We start from the raw sequence: 16,105 nt of genomic DNA, 5'->3' as shown, positions 1-16,105 counted from the left end.
ACAAGTCACTTCATAGTGTGTTGCTTTTCATGCAGTCTGGATCGGTTTCAGCTAGCCAAATAAGGAGATGCTGACAACAGTGATCATGTACGTATCTGCCTAAGGCGTTTATGAGAATTCACGCAGACCAAAACCGGATAATTATGTAGCCGAATCAAAAAACGTAACATTTAAGTCGAGATCTCGGTTAATTAGTTTGCCGAGAAGAATATGAGCAGTCATTTGTTACATAATTACGCAAGGCACAAAGCACTTACCAATAGATCGCTCACTCAATTATATTATGCACAAAATAAAAACAACTTCAAAATAAATTTGTATATAAACCAAGCAGAACAATATAATTTAGAACAGAATTGATAAAAAGAAAGAAGAAGGTACAGATAAGAAGAAAGAAGAAGTATATAAAAGAGAGGAAGAAAGAAAAACAGGAAAGAAAGCTAAACATGTCGCACATCTTCGTTTGCTGGGCCACGGCGGTTGCTGTGTTGTACGCGGTGAGTGCGCTCTGTCAAAGTATTGTCTAAATATCTATCAATATCGTGTTGTTGAGCTTCATAGCGCGCCAACTGAAGTGGCCGAAGACTTTCCCTGTATTCTTCGTCTAACTGCAGCAGATTCTCTTCCCGTAGACGGATCTGTGCGCGTAGTTCGCGGATGGCTGTCTCATCCTCACGGTTGAGCCGTCGAAGCAAACGCATGCGGTTTTCCATACGGATTTGCGCTGCTTCGTTATCAATGATGACATGGCGGGGTGGTGAGATAGATGGCGGTGGTGACGAGAAAGTACGATTACCGGTTGCTTGCTGCTCTTCATCGTCGTCGTCGTCAATCAGAAACGGACCGGTAACCATACCAGCAGGTGTAGGTGTTGATGAGGTCATTGGTGTGGGCAAAGAAGTGGCAGTGGCCGTGGTGGTGCTTAGGTCGAGGGAAGAATGACGAGGGAGTAACATACCACGGAAGGGGTTTTCTTGAGGCTGTTCAATAAATAGAAGAGAAAGAAATAAGCTTACCCTGACCAAGATTTGCGCTCCTAAAGACTATCTACAATCTATGTATTTGATGTTTACCGGTAGTATTCTGATGAAAGGAGGTCTACATGTTCTGGCAACGTATTTTTCGCGTTGGGCAATTTGCCGATTATGAAAAGCACGCACAATGTGTTTACATACCAAGTATGATGTACTTTTAACAAACGACGGACAACTGTATGTCCAGCGTTGCACCGATGTATACCATGTGCCTTGAACCAGGTTTGGGCTTATGTAGTTTGCACGAAGAAATGCCGCGTTCCATTCTTGGATAAATCCTTTCTCCCAGCGTGTCAGGTTTTGACGAAGCACGATCTCGGTATTGAAATGGTCAATTAGCTTTGGTATATAGCTATGTATAATGACGAATACCAAGAGATCCAATCTAGCACGGTTGTACGTATACATATGATTACGCTTAAGCACTTTCCAGTGTGCTTCGACAAGCATGGTTATTCTTGACAGTGGGATGCGATCAGGGACAGAGCTAGCTGCCCATGTTATCCACTTGTCAAGCTGGTAATATCGGCGAAACATATAAGCCCATGCATGATGCAGATTATGCATAACACAGTAGTCGTACATCTCCTGGGCGCATTGTTGCCATATATCGTTAGGATTAGCAAATACTGTCCCTATTATATATAAAACCAAGCAAAAGAATGACAGAAACAGGTGTATAAGTATATCAATGAGTGTTTATACATCTACCTAATATCTCTGCACCACGTGTTATGAATACCTTCAGCCGTCATCGGATGACGGCTGTAGTGCCTGCCCACCATCTTCAGCATCTCCTCTCTTCTTGGTTTATCACACATAATGCGATTCAAATCAGTGGTGGCGGACGGTGTGAATTGACGCGAGACAAACGGGAATTGGACCATCGCTTCTTGGACGTCATAGTAAGTGGATGTGGCATTTCTTCTAGAGGAAAGTTTCCTTTCCATAGAATGCTCTATATGCCAAAGACATTGACGTAGACAACGACGACTATCCCATGTCGCCTGGATCGCACTAAGTTGCGCAGCATCACCATCACTAAACATGAACTCTGGTTCTAGTCCCCTTTCTTTGAGCTCTCCCAAAAACCGCTCCAAGGTTTGTGTTTTTGGATGCTCGATTGTGGCGTCTGCATTGCTTGTGTCACAAAGCATATATGCAACAGGGAATCCAGCACCATTCACATTGGCAATGACACCATATAGCTCCATACCAGCACGATTTGTCTTAAAAGTGGAGTCGATATGGTACTCTTCCACATGAACACAACCAGCCAAAGGGGCAAAAAAAGGAGTGACGAAACCCACAGCAACAATACCATCAGCAGTGTCAGAATAAATCTATTTTTTATTCATACAATAAGGCAAAAACACTACGTTTTTCTAATAATCTACTAGAGCAAAAACAGGTCTACAGAAGGTGAGTTCTGTTTTCTGTATTAATCTACTTACCTCCGTATATCCTTGATTTGTATACTGCTGTATCAAGAGCTGGGCGGAAACAAACTGGTCATCGTCTAGCATATACCGCGTACGGAACGTCTAGCCCCACCAGTAGTACACTTGTGCCGCCGTTGCTGCATGATAGCCCCATTCATCGATGATATCATTATGAATATCTGGCGCTGAACGAGTCATTGCACGTGCTGCAATGAAGTCAAGCACCTCACGCGACACACCTTCCGGGCGTAAAGCTGGAGCGGCTGCATGTTGCGATGGATGGCGAACAGTAAGCTCGATCGCTCCTAGATCCCGATCGATCACACCGTGCACAAATCCTTGACAAATGAATGTTTCCATCCGTTGGATGACACGCTGGCGCTCTCGAACAGGGATCTAACATATAAAATTAATCCGATTTCAACGAAACTGCACGCAAACACTTTGCCTATCTGTTCCTTTTTATCGAATGCCTTTTTTGACCGGTTGATTAGCTTACCTGATTTTGTATAGCTACAGATTAAACGCATCTTGCGGTGAATGGCTTCACGAAGTGCTGGGTCGCCAGTGTTCATCACATAATATCTGTAGTTGTCACAGAGCTGCACTGCTTCCAACACACGTGTAATTATACGCTGATCTGACCATGTGCGCATTTCATCCTCGTAAACGATGTAGCCCGAAAAAGAGAAGACCTCAGTAACGACATCACCAACTGAATTACGGACAGCAAAGGGATAAAAGTTTCCCAACTCGTCAATGAAGATCATTGAGTCGAGTGAAACTGGCATTCTCGGTGTCTGTCTGTCACGACAGACAATACACGTCCTGTACGGTCTTGTTCTACCGGCAAAAAGGGCAAACGGTTTCGTTTTTCTGCAACCCGTGCAGTAGAGGTCGGGATCACCAAGCAATTGCACAGCTTCAGTAATGGGACCGGCAGCATTGGTAGGGTTGTTTAAAGACATGGCAAAAATTATAGACGCGATGCAAAAAGGGGGGAAAAGGAAGAGGGGGACCCTTGTAAACAAACACCACAGTAAAAGATTAAGAACCACCGAAAAAAACCATGACTGCTCATAACTTTTCTCGGCAAACTAATTAACCGAGATCCCGACTTTATTGTTACGTTTTTTGCTTGGGATAAGTAATTATCCGGTTTTGGTCTGCGTGAATTTTCGTAAACGCCTATAACAGCGGATAGGGCACGCTAATTCCGCTTTGGGGTTTTTCAAAGCACACACACATATAATGGCAAGTCAGTATGTAATGAATAAAGTATGTCATCATCTCATCTTTACGGCTTGATTACTGATGGTCATATACAGACTACATGAAATCCTGTAGTCAACTCTTAAATTGTCCAATGAAAACACGATCATGGCTGTACAGTGTACCTGTATCAGCTGCTATTAGCCTACACATTATTAAAAAAATGTAGAAGAATCAGCGTCATCAAAAAGTCAGCATAAAAGAGACGGATCAAAACACCGGAGAACAATACTTTTCACAAATTGTTAATTAGCTCGACAACAGTTTCCACGGCAAAGAATAAGCATAGGATAGCCAAGTGTGGTTTGATATTAAATACAAGATGAAGGCATTGCATGAAGCTTTAGAGCAAAGCGATCTCATCAATAGGTGATTTCACTTTGTACGAATTTCGAGATTTCTAAGAGTTGAGCGATTATGCTTTATTTTTATGGAAGACTAGTTGACCTGCTCCATGAGCATGCGGTCGCTTCCCTGCGGTACTGGTTGTTCAATGGTACAAAAACGTTGAATGTGGTGCCATCACTGAAAACCCCACAGTGGGATAAACGTGTGGCTAGAGAAGAGAAGCGGTTGTGTATATAACAAATAAAAGGTAGGTATAGAGAGGAAGGGTAAGATATTATATGATGAGGTAATCGATACAAACACAACGCATCGAGAAGCTCTGTTGATAGTGGGTTAAGAAGCGGGCAGTTGCTGTAGCGCTCGCGCTTCACATGTTGCGTGCCACAACGACATTCTTTGAGGTGATACGATGGGAGTCAATGCATGCACCATTCGAACAGCCGGTGTCTGTCGCGAGAGAAGGCGGCGAGATGGAGGGAGTTTATTAATAGAAACGAAAGAGAAAAACCTGCTAAGCTTCCATGTATTATGTTCGCTTCCGTGGATACACCGTCCTTGTCCAATGTTACGACGATCTAGATTCGCTTTCAGCCCGTTCAACCATGATTCTCCGAAGTTTTATGACCTAGTGCCTGGGTGCCCCGTGCTAGGTGTAGCTTTTTCACGGATTAATTAATTAAATGATGCTGGGTTCCTTTTTAATAAACCAAATGGACGAGAACAAACGATAACAACGGCAACCAAAAACGCCCTCCAACACCGCATTATCGCCGATATGTGTACCATACTTACCAGCTTTAAACTTAACTTTATATATTTTAAGCATGTGCTACCAATGACATAAAACGCATGACAGCTAATAATAATACTACAATGCCATTGAGATACTGTACCCGTGAAGCGCCTCCAATGTTTCTATAAAAGTATATATGCCGATACAATTGTCGGTCCATTATCAATCGACGAGGTGTGTGTGGCCGCACAGCCATGATGACTCCTATAAGTACACGCACATGCTGATCATCGTACCCTCGTCGTTACAGTTTTTGTCTGTCGGACCAGAATATGCATATTATATACACACCTGGGAGAGAGTCGTTTTGCTGCGATCTAGAACAACTCCCTTTTTTTCACACGTTTATTATCCTGCTCGTACTTCCGTACACAAATCCTTCTTACATATGCTCTACAAGGTCACAACACACGGTGACGACACGCAAGTATAAACTGTATAACAAGAAAATGACAGAAATGAAATGTGGGGTTATCAGTGGAGGGAATAGCATTTAGCCAAACACATGGTAACTGTTGTATACAAACACACATGCGAAAGATAAAATTGCATGGTGCTCCACAAGTTACTGTACAAAAGAGAAGCGAACAAAAGGCCATGTGGCAAACAAGACCTCGCGTTATGCAGGTTGCTAATCCTTACTGAAAATGGATTATGAGCCAAAGAAACAACTGAGGCTTTTTGTTAGTTGATTCTCTCTCTGTTTCTGTTTATATTATAGCGCAACCCCCTTTTCAACTGTTTTTACTTTTCTTGTGCGTACGGGGCATGGATACAATAGGTATGGCTACTGCAGCTACGTGTACTGTCAATAAACACCGCATTATAGCAATGCATTTAAAGTTACCATAGCGGAAAAAAGAGAACAATACCAAAGTATAAGGGAATTTAAAAATCAAGGGGGTTTTTTTTTCTCTTGCGACACAACGGAGGGGGAGCCAAAAAGAACACCCAGTCGAGCATCAGGAAATACTCGCCGTTCCATAAACGTTGGAAACGGCTAATAAATGGTATTTCATTACTAAATTATCGTTATTACTAATGATGATGTTGCTGTTGTTTATCAACAATTAACCGAGCCTCGTATATCAGCCAAAAAATTGTCTAAACCCGATCCTCGCGAAAGAGTTCATTGTATCTTGTCTGCTTTTCTGAATAGTATGCTTCTAATTGCTTGGCACTAGTTAGTAGTCCGTAACAGCAATAGCAAGACTAGCTATGTACTCCGCAAACGTATCGTAGTAAGAACAATAGTCGTAAAAAGGCGCTTTGACACGCATGCATATCGCTCCAGATAGCTGAATTTGGTTTCACCAGGAAACCAACAAGAAATTTTAAGGAGGCGGTAATGATGATGATGATTATTTTAAGCAAACGGGATTTTTATTTGGGAAGGAGGGGGGGGGGAAGGAAGGGAAGGGAAAGGTGGGAGATCGAATATAAAAGGGAAAGATTCTTCGTGTACAAAATCCGGCCCCAGTATTCCCTTTTGCTCTCTTTTCTTCGTAAACAACACACACGCACACAGAACCACCCAAAATCACATCGCAAACCACCACTCTCGTTACTACCCACAAACAGGAACTACACCAACATAAACAACAGCAACTTTCACTACCTTTTTAAACAAGAATGAAGCTGTCATCCGGATACCGCACCAAGACCACCATCGCCATTGTTGCCTTTATTAGCACCATACTTTTCGCGACGACGAGCGCAGCGCCTACGCCCGAGCCTATCCAGAAGGCCACTTGCATCGTTGAATCCGCAGGACGTCGCACACCTTATTGCGGTGGTCGCTGAAAACGGGCACACTTTTAGCAATTGATGCACTGACGACAAGTCTGTCTCTGCTTCTTCTTTATTATTATCACATTCTTTTGTGTTGTACTTCTTTAAACGTTCTTTTCTTCTTTTCTGTTTCCTCTTAATACAACTTGGGGTGTGCCCTTAGCCCATACAGAGTCACGTCTATGTTTTCTCTTTTTCAAGACGACAGCGACGACGGTCGTCGTCTCATTGGCCTTGTACTTTCTTTTTTTGTATTCATAAATCGTTCACACAACTCTAAACGGTCGCGTCGCTTCGTCGATACATAGCTGTTCTTCTGTTCAATAAATTTAACATAGTCACTTGCAGTATATCATTGATAAGTTGTATTTAGGTCGCATGTAGAAAAGGAAAGAGAATCTTGTATTTAAAAGTGTTCATACTCTTAGGTTCTTTAACGATGCGAGTGAAATTGTCCAAGACGCCCCTGGAACTGAACATGCTGGACTTCCAGTCCAAAAACTTCCTATGACATCTTATATGGAAAAAGAGAATAGGCAAAACTAAGAAACGGTTGCTTGTTCTTTGACCATAACACGCTATCACAGCTTTCCACTCCATTCATTATTTAGCTTTTTTTAAGCTACACCTATAATACCTAGATTTCGCTTGTTTTTGTTCCACTCCTGTTTAACGTACATCTTTCAGTAACTGGCTGGTAAGCATGCGGAGCAAAGAATTTATTTGTGAAGAAGAGTATAGTACTGGTTTACCATTAGGTGGTTATGCTTAAAAATCACCTAAAACGAGGGTGACACTTTCGCTAGTTACATTACATTATCTATTCAAGAAGCTTGAGGCGGTTAAATCAGGGTGACGGTATGTTGTATATTATACCAATGATCATTACGCTGGGACAGCATTATCGTCGTAAGAGATGAAACCTTTACATATATGCTTTAAATGGAATATATGGTTTAGACAAGAAAAGCGTACAACACAATATGGCTCCTCCCTATTTTTTTTATCATAATAGTAGTTAGTGCAATCAGAATGAAAGTTTATATCATAGCTCTTCCAACAAATATCATATTGATTCGACTGGCATTGTTGATGCGGTACGCTATCGTCTTACTTTTTTGAGAAGATTCTACTTCAAATCATATGATGAGAAATGAAAGTATGTAAGATATTATTATGATATGACAAGACAAGTTTTTACGGCATCGAGGGTTGGGTTACGCGATCTTCTACAAGTTTCCAACTTGTTGCTGCACGACTTGACTTCTTTTTGATTGTTACCATTGTCGCACAGATGATTAGCGTGTGCTTCTTCCAATCTATTCATTAGAAAGCACTTTGTTGCTAAGGCACGTACATGTACCAATTTTATGTGAGAAAAGTTAACGAGTGATTGTACACTTTAGTAGCACCTTCACTTTATACATTTTAGGGAACACGGCGTTATCATCAACAACCTCATGTGACGATATCATAATATTTTTTTGAGCGGGTGTATGTACGGAATAATCAAGTTGACTGGAAAAGCCGGATTCTTTCGTCGTTCTACTGCTAGCATCCTGTATATGATATTATCAATGTAGATCCCAGAACAGACTTCTCCTTGCTGCAACTTTTTTATTACGTTGTACTAAAATGGTTATGATATGCCATCTTGCTACTTCTTTCTACTCACAGCATTATTCTAAGTCTCGTTAAAGTAAGGTAACAATGTTCCAGAGCTTCAAACCGACTCGCATATGCCGTTATTGCTGCATTGCTTCATCGAGAAGAAGCAGAGGAGAGGAAAGGGGGATAAAAGGGTCCGATACGCCTGGAGATTCAGAACAAAGCGAGCACGCAGATGCATCAACCGTCCCTGTCTTTTCACTCCTGTCCCCACGCTAGGGTTATTGAAGCGAAGACGGACGAACCCTGCGTCCAGGATTAAAGGAAACCTATAGCAATAGTTCCCCTCTGAACCATGTATTGGGGAGGTTTGGGTCACAGTACATGCTCGCACGCGCAAAGAGTTCATCAACGGTTGTCCTTCAAATAGAGTTCACAATAGATGTCGCACATCAAGCATACTTGACTATGAAACAATTAGAGAAAATCGGCATGGCTATCCGCTCTGGCGTATCCAGCTAAGCGTGCATCAGTTGCTGGGTATCTATGTACTTTCAAGTTCGTATACTGTAAGCAGCATATAGAGTTGGATCAAATCACATAAAAGCGAAGTGATCTATCATGACTTTGGTTGTGCTACCAAGTTGCACCATGAACCAGATAGAGTATGAACGATCTTTTGTGGTGAGTATGATATTACGTAGACACGACAGATGACTCGATGATGTCTTTTCTGCTGGAGGCGAGTGTCTATAAACAGCATCGTTGGCTGTTTCTACATTAGCATAAATTTAGCGACGGGAGGAGAGTCAAAAAATCTCTAACTTTCCTTTGATAATCTCTGGGCAAAGTGAAAGGCAAAAGACAAATGCAAGTATGGTGCCCCGGCTAAGCCGATCGACATGCCTTTTGGATATACCAGACATACCGTCAAAGTGTTTCATAATGACGAGCAAATTTAGGAATTTTCCTTATACCGCTTTTGTGGTTACTAAATACTAAAAGTCCTTGTATCTTCCGGCCATAAAGTGCTGTATATGTTTTCTTTGAGATTATGTTCCATTCCTCATAAGCAAATCATTCTTCACGTTTATTTTTGCAATGCTATTTCGATCTGATCTTGTCCACGCAATGTGAATATCGTATATCTAACCCCATATTACATAGGATTCTAAAAGCATATATTGGAATGCCAGAAGCAGCCATGTGCAGTATCTCCGATCCTACTTGTCTGTTTTGTTTCCCAATCCGGATACATATACTTAAATGACCACTCCACCACCTCATTTACATTCACAAGCTGCTGCTGTGTCTTGGCATGATGAATTTACACAATTTTTCGATGGAATAGGCTTGACGGAAACCAGCAAATGTTTCAATGCTGAACTCATTGTGCTGTCACGGAACCACCTTGAACGATTACCGCTGGAACTTGAAAAACTTGTTGAACGATTACTCCAATCACTTGAACAACATGTCAATGTCAAAGAAAAAGAAGAAGAAGAATCAAATTTAGCAAAAAACGATAATAAAACTGAACCAGCGCAACATTCTGATGAGCAAGAATCGAAGCTCTTATTCTCCAAGAAGCGGAAACGACAAGACGACGACGGCAGTGGCACAGACGAAAGAGACGAACAAGATCGTATTCAACAACATATGGACAGTGACCAAATCCAAATTCGTGCAACGAACGATGAAATACAACAGCGGATACAGACGTTTATTCAAGCCAAACAAGCCGAAGTGGATGCTAGCAACCGCACAGAATTCCTAAACCGTGTGGATCCAACCAGCGCGGATGTAACATGTGCACGTGCGGACGCGCGAGAAATCAACCGCAATATCCAGATGAAGTTTGACATTGTCAACAACGAAGACGGACCATTGGCACGATCGCTCATGTCGTCGCACGAGCACGTCCAAGTATCGACAGCAGCAGCAGCAGCAGCAGGGGATCAGACAGCAGCGAGTGACGAGCGGATACGCAACATTGAACAACATCTGAACGTAACATTCGACGACCATGCCATACCTCCTTTCTCTCTGCACGAGCGGATCAAGATTTTGGAAAATACGTTGATGGATATCGAGAGAGAGCATCCGAAATGGGCGGCAGTGCATTTCCAGCAACCCAATCGCAAGTTTCCGCCACCGCCGGCAGCGACCTATATCATGCGTCCAGATGAAAGCAAGGGTCAGTATGTAGCAACACAACAGCCGCCGCAACCTCCACCGACGATTCCCGGATATCCTTCAATGAAGACCACCGGTAGAGCCAACTCATCCTTAACCCGTGCAGTACTAGAGCAGCTGAATCGGCAACGGCAGCAGCAATCATTATCCTCATCAACAGCCATATCACCAGCATCACCAGCATCACCAGCATCATTAGCATCATTAGCATCCGCGTCGACATCAGCGCCACCAGCACAAGCATCATCCTCTTCGTAGCTGTTGACCCATGAGAAAAAAAATAGATTCGCTGCTCTTTTGGGGAGGGAAGAAAAGATGCTAGACCAAATAAAGAATGCTCATGTGGTGCAAGAAGGCGGAACTCTGGGATTATGTAAGCAAGCGCATTTTTGCTTTTGGGAGGGTTTACCTCTTCACCCTTTTTTTTACATTATACGTCGTTCAAAACCTTGTTTGGCCGGAAAAAGTTTCCTTTGAGAAAAACCAGTGGGCGCGGAAGCATACACTTTGGTGCATTCACACATGGAAATACCACGGAAGATTCCTGCTTCAGGGATGGAAGTAAGGATTGGCGTTTGCGAGAGAGGGAGGCATTACTGTCGGCCTGTGTGGGTGTAATCTACGCCACAAACACTCAAACAAAACAGGCCTTTGTTTTCACATACACACTCTATTGTTCAACAACCCCACTTTCCTGAGCTCTCCTTGCACTGAGCGACTGTAGTCTATCGTCTCTCTTGTACCACCCCATTTTGAATGCAGGCTCTGTTGTAAATATGATAAGAGGGACGACGGGAACTAAGAAGCATTTAGCAAGTCAGAATGGGAAGCTAGCGGAACCCGAGGCTGGCCCCAACCACGGCACTAAGCTTTTCGCTTAGGTAATGAAAGCAAGGAGCGCTCTAGGTTGTTTTTAAGGGCTGGCCCTTTTTCCGCGGAGGTTTGTATATCCACCAGCGTCCCTCCTTGTACTGTATACTTACCGGATACTCGCTGGTATCATCGTCAGCACAAGGACCATAGCATGCAACCCCACAGCATAAGAAAGAAAGAAATAAAGGGTTATTCGTTTTTGTTGCTGCGTTTCAAAAATGGAGATTACTTAGAAAGAGGGTAAATACAGTGGAGAACCCACCCCCCCTCCCCTCCCCCCACACACACAACCACAACACACAACACACACACGCACGCCGCTTTTTTGCACACCACTCCCATATTGGACACTGCCTTTCTTTCCTTCTTCTTCTTTCCTGTTTTTCTCTTTTTTACACACCGTCTCTTTCTTCTTTTATCTCTACTTTGACCGACTAGTGATACTCTTCCATTCACAGTATCAGACAGCAACAACAGCCAGAGCACCCGCTTTAGTTTTCGCTCTTACTTTTCCATTCATTATTCTCATTATTACTTTGTCACCGCACCACACGCCTCACCACAAATGTCGCAACCGCCCGACAATCCTGGAGAACAGCCACAACCTAGGATTACGCCACAGGAAGGCGCAACAACCGATTCCTCTCCACCCGTGACAACAACTGCCACGACGACTCTCCTCGAGCCAACAACAGCAACAGCAGCTACAACCTCTCCTTCTACTTTGCCTTCCAATCGTGAAGCTACCACCGCCAGCGCCACAACTAATGACCATTCATCATCAAAAGATATTCGCGCCAACAGCAATGAAGAGCCGGAAGGCGGCACTGAGAGTGACGAATATGCTTACCAGTTTGAAGCTGAAGTAAAGTGAAGATAGCACACTTTTTGATATTGGACACGCCCTTGCTGACATAAGGATCATCTAGTTTAATAGTCATAGCCAGAGCGTCAAAGAGGGCAACACCGAGAAAGCGATACAGAGTTTCATTATGTTGTAAGTGCTATTGGAGGCTGTGGGGGAAAAAGAGCTTCGAGAGAGTCATGGAACTCACACGAGCAATTGGTTAATGGGTTAGGCAAACAAACAGTGGGCAAAACGATATTTTTCAAAAGTATCTAGTAGAGCTTGCAGATCATATTGATCCGGGGAGAGACTCCGATATGAGCAGTAAGTCGTTGCTTCATCCTACTTTTAAGGTACCCTATGTCATTGTGCAAAAACCTTATTTTTTCATATATACGTTAGAGTTTTTTGCATCGTTGCCCGCTTTGATTCAGTCGACGATCGTGGAAAATGCAACTGGTAAGGATACAAGGGATAGAGAGAACAGGACCAAGGCTAAAAAACTATTGTTAAGGGCGAGTTTTGGCTGACTAAACCATTCTCATAGCGTACCTGGAAGAAAGCGATAGTCTTCAGGCATTCCAAGTGCTGTTCGACTATATTCAAGCTTATCCACGACATGCATACAAGTACCTTGTGAGTTTAAGGGGGACACCAAATCAAGGAAGGTTGGAATATACGGATAAAGCTGTTTGAAGCTCACAGGGTCTGTCGATGCGATCGTTTTTGTAGATTCGGGCAATTGATCTATTGACACATTACGCACAGTCCATGGAAACAATCCAAAAGCAACATAGCGAAAAATGCATCAAAGTGTTAGGTAAATAGTTTAGTGGGTTACTGCTCCAAAGAGAAAGATGAAGAAATTAATGACCATACGTTATGGTATATCGTAGTTACCGAGCTTTTACAACGACTTTGGAAACAGCGCATTCTGCTTACACGCCGGGACAGGCCGCCAACTGTGAAGTCCACTGACAGCAAACACTACATTGTCATCTCATACAATAAGTTTGAACAGTATATGATGACTGGCCAGCGATACTATATTCAGCAACACAACTGGGGAGAGCTGGTAAAGTTCACATGCGCCATGCTGGATTGTTGCGGGTAAGGGTTATTTCGGGAGAGGGATTTTTCTTGGACAAGCTAGACGGGTGACGGAAAGAAAGACTTAAAATGCTGAACCCATCCGTGAATTTCCACTCACAACCTCCCACACACACACACCGACAACACTATTCTTGTGTACCTGTACAGTTACACCGGTTTAGGACGACTTGACTTTTTGTCGCACACGAATCGATTCCAATACATGAAGGAACAACGTGGCAACGTACGTCTTGATCTAGATGATCAAGCCAAAGATGGGCCGGATAGTAGCGAACAACCGGAGGATTTGCATGTGCTGGTAGCCTTCATGTGCGAATTCATGGCAGCATCAGCACAATTTGTTCAATTTGGGTACGAATATTATCGAGCTGTTTGTGCTGCCGAGGACCCTCATCAAGAAAAATCCTGTCTGATTCCAATTTGCGCCATCCGACCGAGTTTTCCAAACAACAGCACAGATAATAATACCCGCCCATCGTCGTCGTCGTCGTCTTCATCGGCTTCAAACCGTGACAAACAAGAGGCGACTTTGACAACAAATGTATCGACATCGGCATCATCGCATGAACAGCTACAACAGCAACAAGGATCATCATCATCATCATCACGAAAACGAAGCGCACCCGAAAATGAGGATACCACGAACGGCGACAACAACAGCAATAGCACCTCGATGAACTTGACGCGTCTTGTTGAGCCACCGCAACGACATACCAAAAAACTCAAGCTGGATAATATACCTGATCGTGGTGAAGGATTGAATGCGTATTGTATGCGAGGGGTTGATGATGCACTGCAAATCCTAAGCAAGGCTGCAGATTGCATGCGGCATCTTGTGGATCTTTGGCAGTGGGGGTCCATGACTTCACCGAAAACTAATTGGAACACGGTATTTGGTGGTTGGGAAGAAGGTATAAAATATTTTCCCGTTCAAGTCTGAGCAGGCTCCCTGTTTTTTGTGTTTCTAACCCAAGAAATATCTTTTTCTGGCATAGAATTGTGCCGAGTGATCGATGCTTACAATCTGCCATTTGATGTTTGTAACGCTGTTCTGCTAGTACGGAGTGATTTAGCTTTGTCTTCGGTAAATGTTGTTCATGTCGGTGTTGTTCAAAAGTAGACCAAACATATCACTAAGTGACAGGTTTGACGTTATAGCCCTCAGTACCTGGTAATTTGGCCAAAGCACTCAAACTGTCACAGAGCATTTGTGATCGTATCGAAGTGCAGCGACGACAAGAAAAGGGAGAAGGAAGCAAAGCACCCGAATTCGATATCCCATTCATGTTTGCTTTTCGTGTATTATACAACATTGGTGTAATTTACTTACTTGTTGGAAGCATTCAGGTAATTCAAAGGAATTTTCATTTATTGTTGAGAACAGGGGAGACTAACAAAGAATATCATATAGCAATCCACGCTTGAAATTGCCATTATTCTTTCAGTGTTTCCTATACCAGCAGCCCTGAACGAAAAAGATTTTATTGCGGACGAGATTGATTGTCGTACCGTAGCAACAGTGTTCAACGGACACGAGTTCGGCATGATGCGGGTGACGCAGGAAGGGCTTGTTGTTCGCTGCATTAAACACCTGATTGTAAGTCTCGACAGCGAATCGGAACAACGAGGAGGAATGGCATCTATCGATTCGGCGATGCGATGGGACGAGAAAGCTGGCAACATAATTGTCCTCATGCAGTATGGATGGCCCTACTGGAGCGCACGGACAAACTTTTGGCACAAGATCATCCAGCGCATGCAGGAAAGACGAATATTCAAAAACAGAGACTTTTTGGAATATGTTTATGGTAAATTTTAAGCTTCTCTCTTTTCTCGCGTTACCTCTTGTTTATGTAAAGCTAATCACGTCTGTTGTTGTCTGCTTTTGAAATAGTCCCGGAGATTCTTCAAACAATCCAATCCTTGCATGAATCGGACACGGTGACACTGGATATCATTCCACCCGAGTTTGCTTTGCGGAGCAGCTATCGACACATGTCCATTCCAGGTGGATCTCAAGCGGGATCCGTGCCTTCCTCGCCTCAGCTAGGCGCCGTTTCTTCACCACACGCGCACCCAAGCATTAGCACATCTGGTATGACTACTCAGACGTCAGCAGCAGCAGCAACAGCTACAGCAGCACCAGCCGATAGCCACCATCACAGACAGTCGTCCGTGGGAGCTGACAGTGAATCTGTGCGTAGTCTTCCCTCCTTCAGCTCATTACCGCTTGGTGCTGCTTCCAGCAGAAATCCAATCCCTCCACCGCCTCCACCAATATACCAGCCCTCGTTTACAAATACCATTCTTCCAAGCATGTCCATGTCACCAACGTGGTACTCTGCCTCGGCTCAAAAGAATGCACATGCGAATTGGATGTCTCCGTCGTTCTACTATAGTCGTCCAGCGACCTCTGTGATGCTTCCCAAACGCGAGCCACCCCGTGGGTTTCCTGGCAGCAGCGCAAGTACTGCGACTCGGCGTCGACAGGGCAGTGAAAGCAGTAGTAGCATTCATGAGAATGACATTATGACTACAGAACAAATGCAACGATCGTTTGTGCCCAAGGACATTGTTACACGATGCTTAGAATATCGTGTCCGACGATACTCGCCGAAAATGACTCCTCAACGTATGCGCCATGTTTTGCAAAAGTTTTTGAAAAATATGGTATTGAGAGGGAGCGAAGAGGTCTAAACTTGACTTATATATTTTTATTACTACCATTGCTATTTTCTTTATTACAACTATGTTCTCTCTCTCTCTCTGTTTATCCTCCCCCATTTTT

At 43.4% G+C, this 16,105-nt stretch overlaps 2 protein-coding genes across 2 annotated transcripts; both read left to right on the top strand.

The window, feature by feature from the left end:
* Positions 1 to 9,596: 9,596 nt before the first annotated feature.
* On the top strand, positions 9,597 to 10,619 carry BDB00DRAFT_750654 (uncharacterized protein; the record flags this gene model as incomplete). Its single annotated transcript, XM_053118609.1, has 1 exon — positions 9,597 to 10,619. A coding segment is annotated over one exon (1,023 nt), but the record flags the coding sequence as incomplete, so codon positions are not given.
* A 1,303-nt stretch (positions 10,620 to 11,922) lies between these two features.
* On the top strand, positions 11,923 to 16,014 carry BDB00DRAFT_869374 (uncharacterized protein; the record flags this gene model as incomplete). The annotated part of the gene is made up of 12 exons (XM_053126597.1): positions 11,923 to 12,222; positions 12,287 to 12,354; positions 12,437 to 12,528; positions 12,607 to 12,663; positions 12,752 to 12,840; positions 12,937 to 13,024; positions 13,101 to 13,314; positions 13,465 to 14,228; positions 14,313 to 14,401; positions 14,476 to 14,664; positions 14,729 to 15,125; positions 15,212 to 16,014. The coding sequence occupies 12 exons, from the start codon at positions 11,923 to 11,925 to the stop codon at positions 16,012 to 16,014; spliced, it is 3,150 nt and encodes a 1,049-aa protein (XP_052982699.1).
* Positions 16,015 to 16,105: the final 91 nt, after the last annotated feature.

Source organism: Zychaea mexicana, assembly GCF_025766255.1.
Source record: "Zychaea mexicana strain RSA 1403 chromosome Unknown BDB00scaffold_14, whole genome shotgun sequence".
Classification (NCBI taxonomy): domain Eukaryota; kingdom Fungi; phylum Mucoromycota; class Mucoromycetes; order Mucorales; family Lichtheimiaceae; genus Zychaea; species Zychaea mexicana.
The sequence above is the reverse complement of the archived record's forward strand: the minus strand, read 5'-3'. Positions and strand labels throughout refer to the sequence as shown.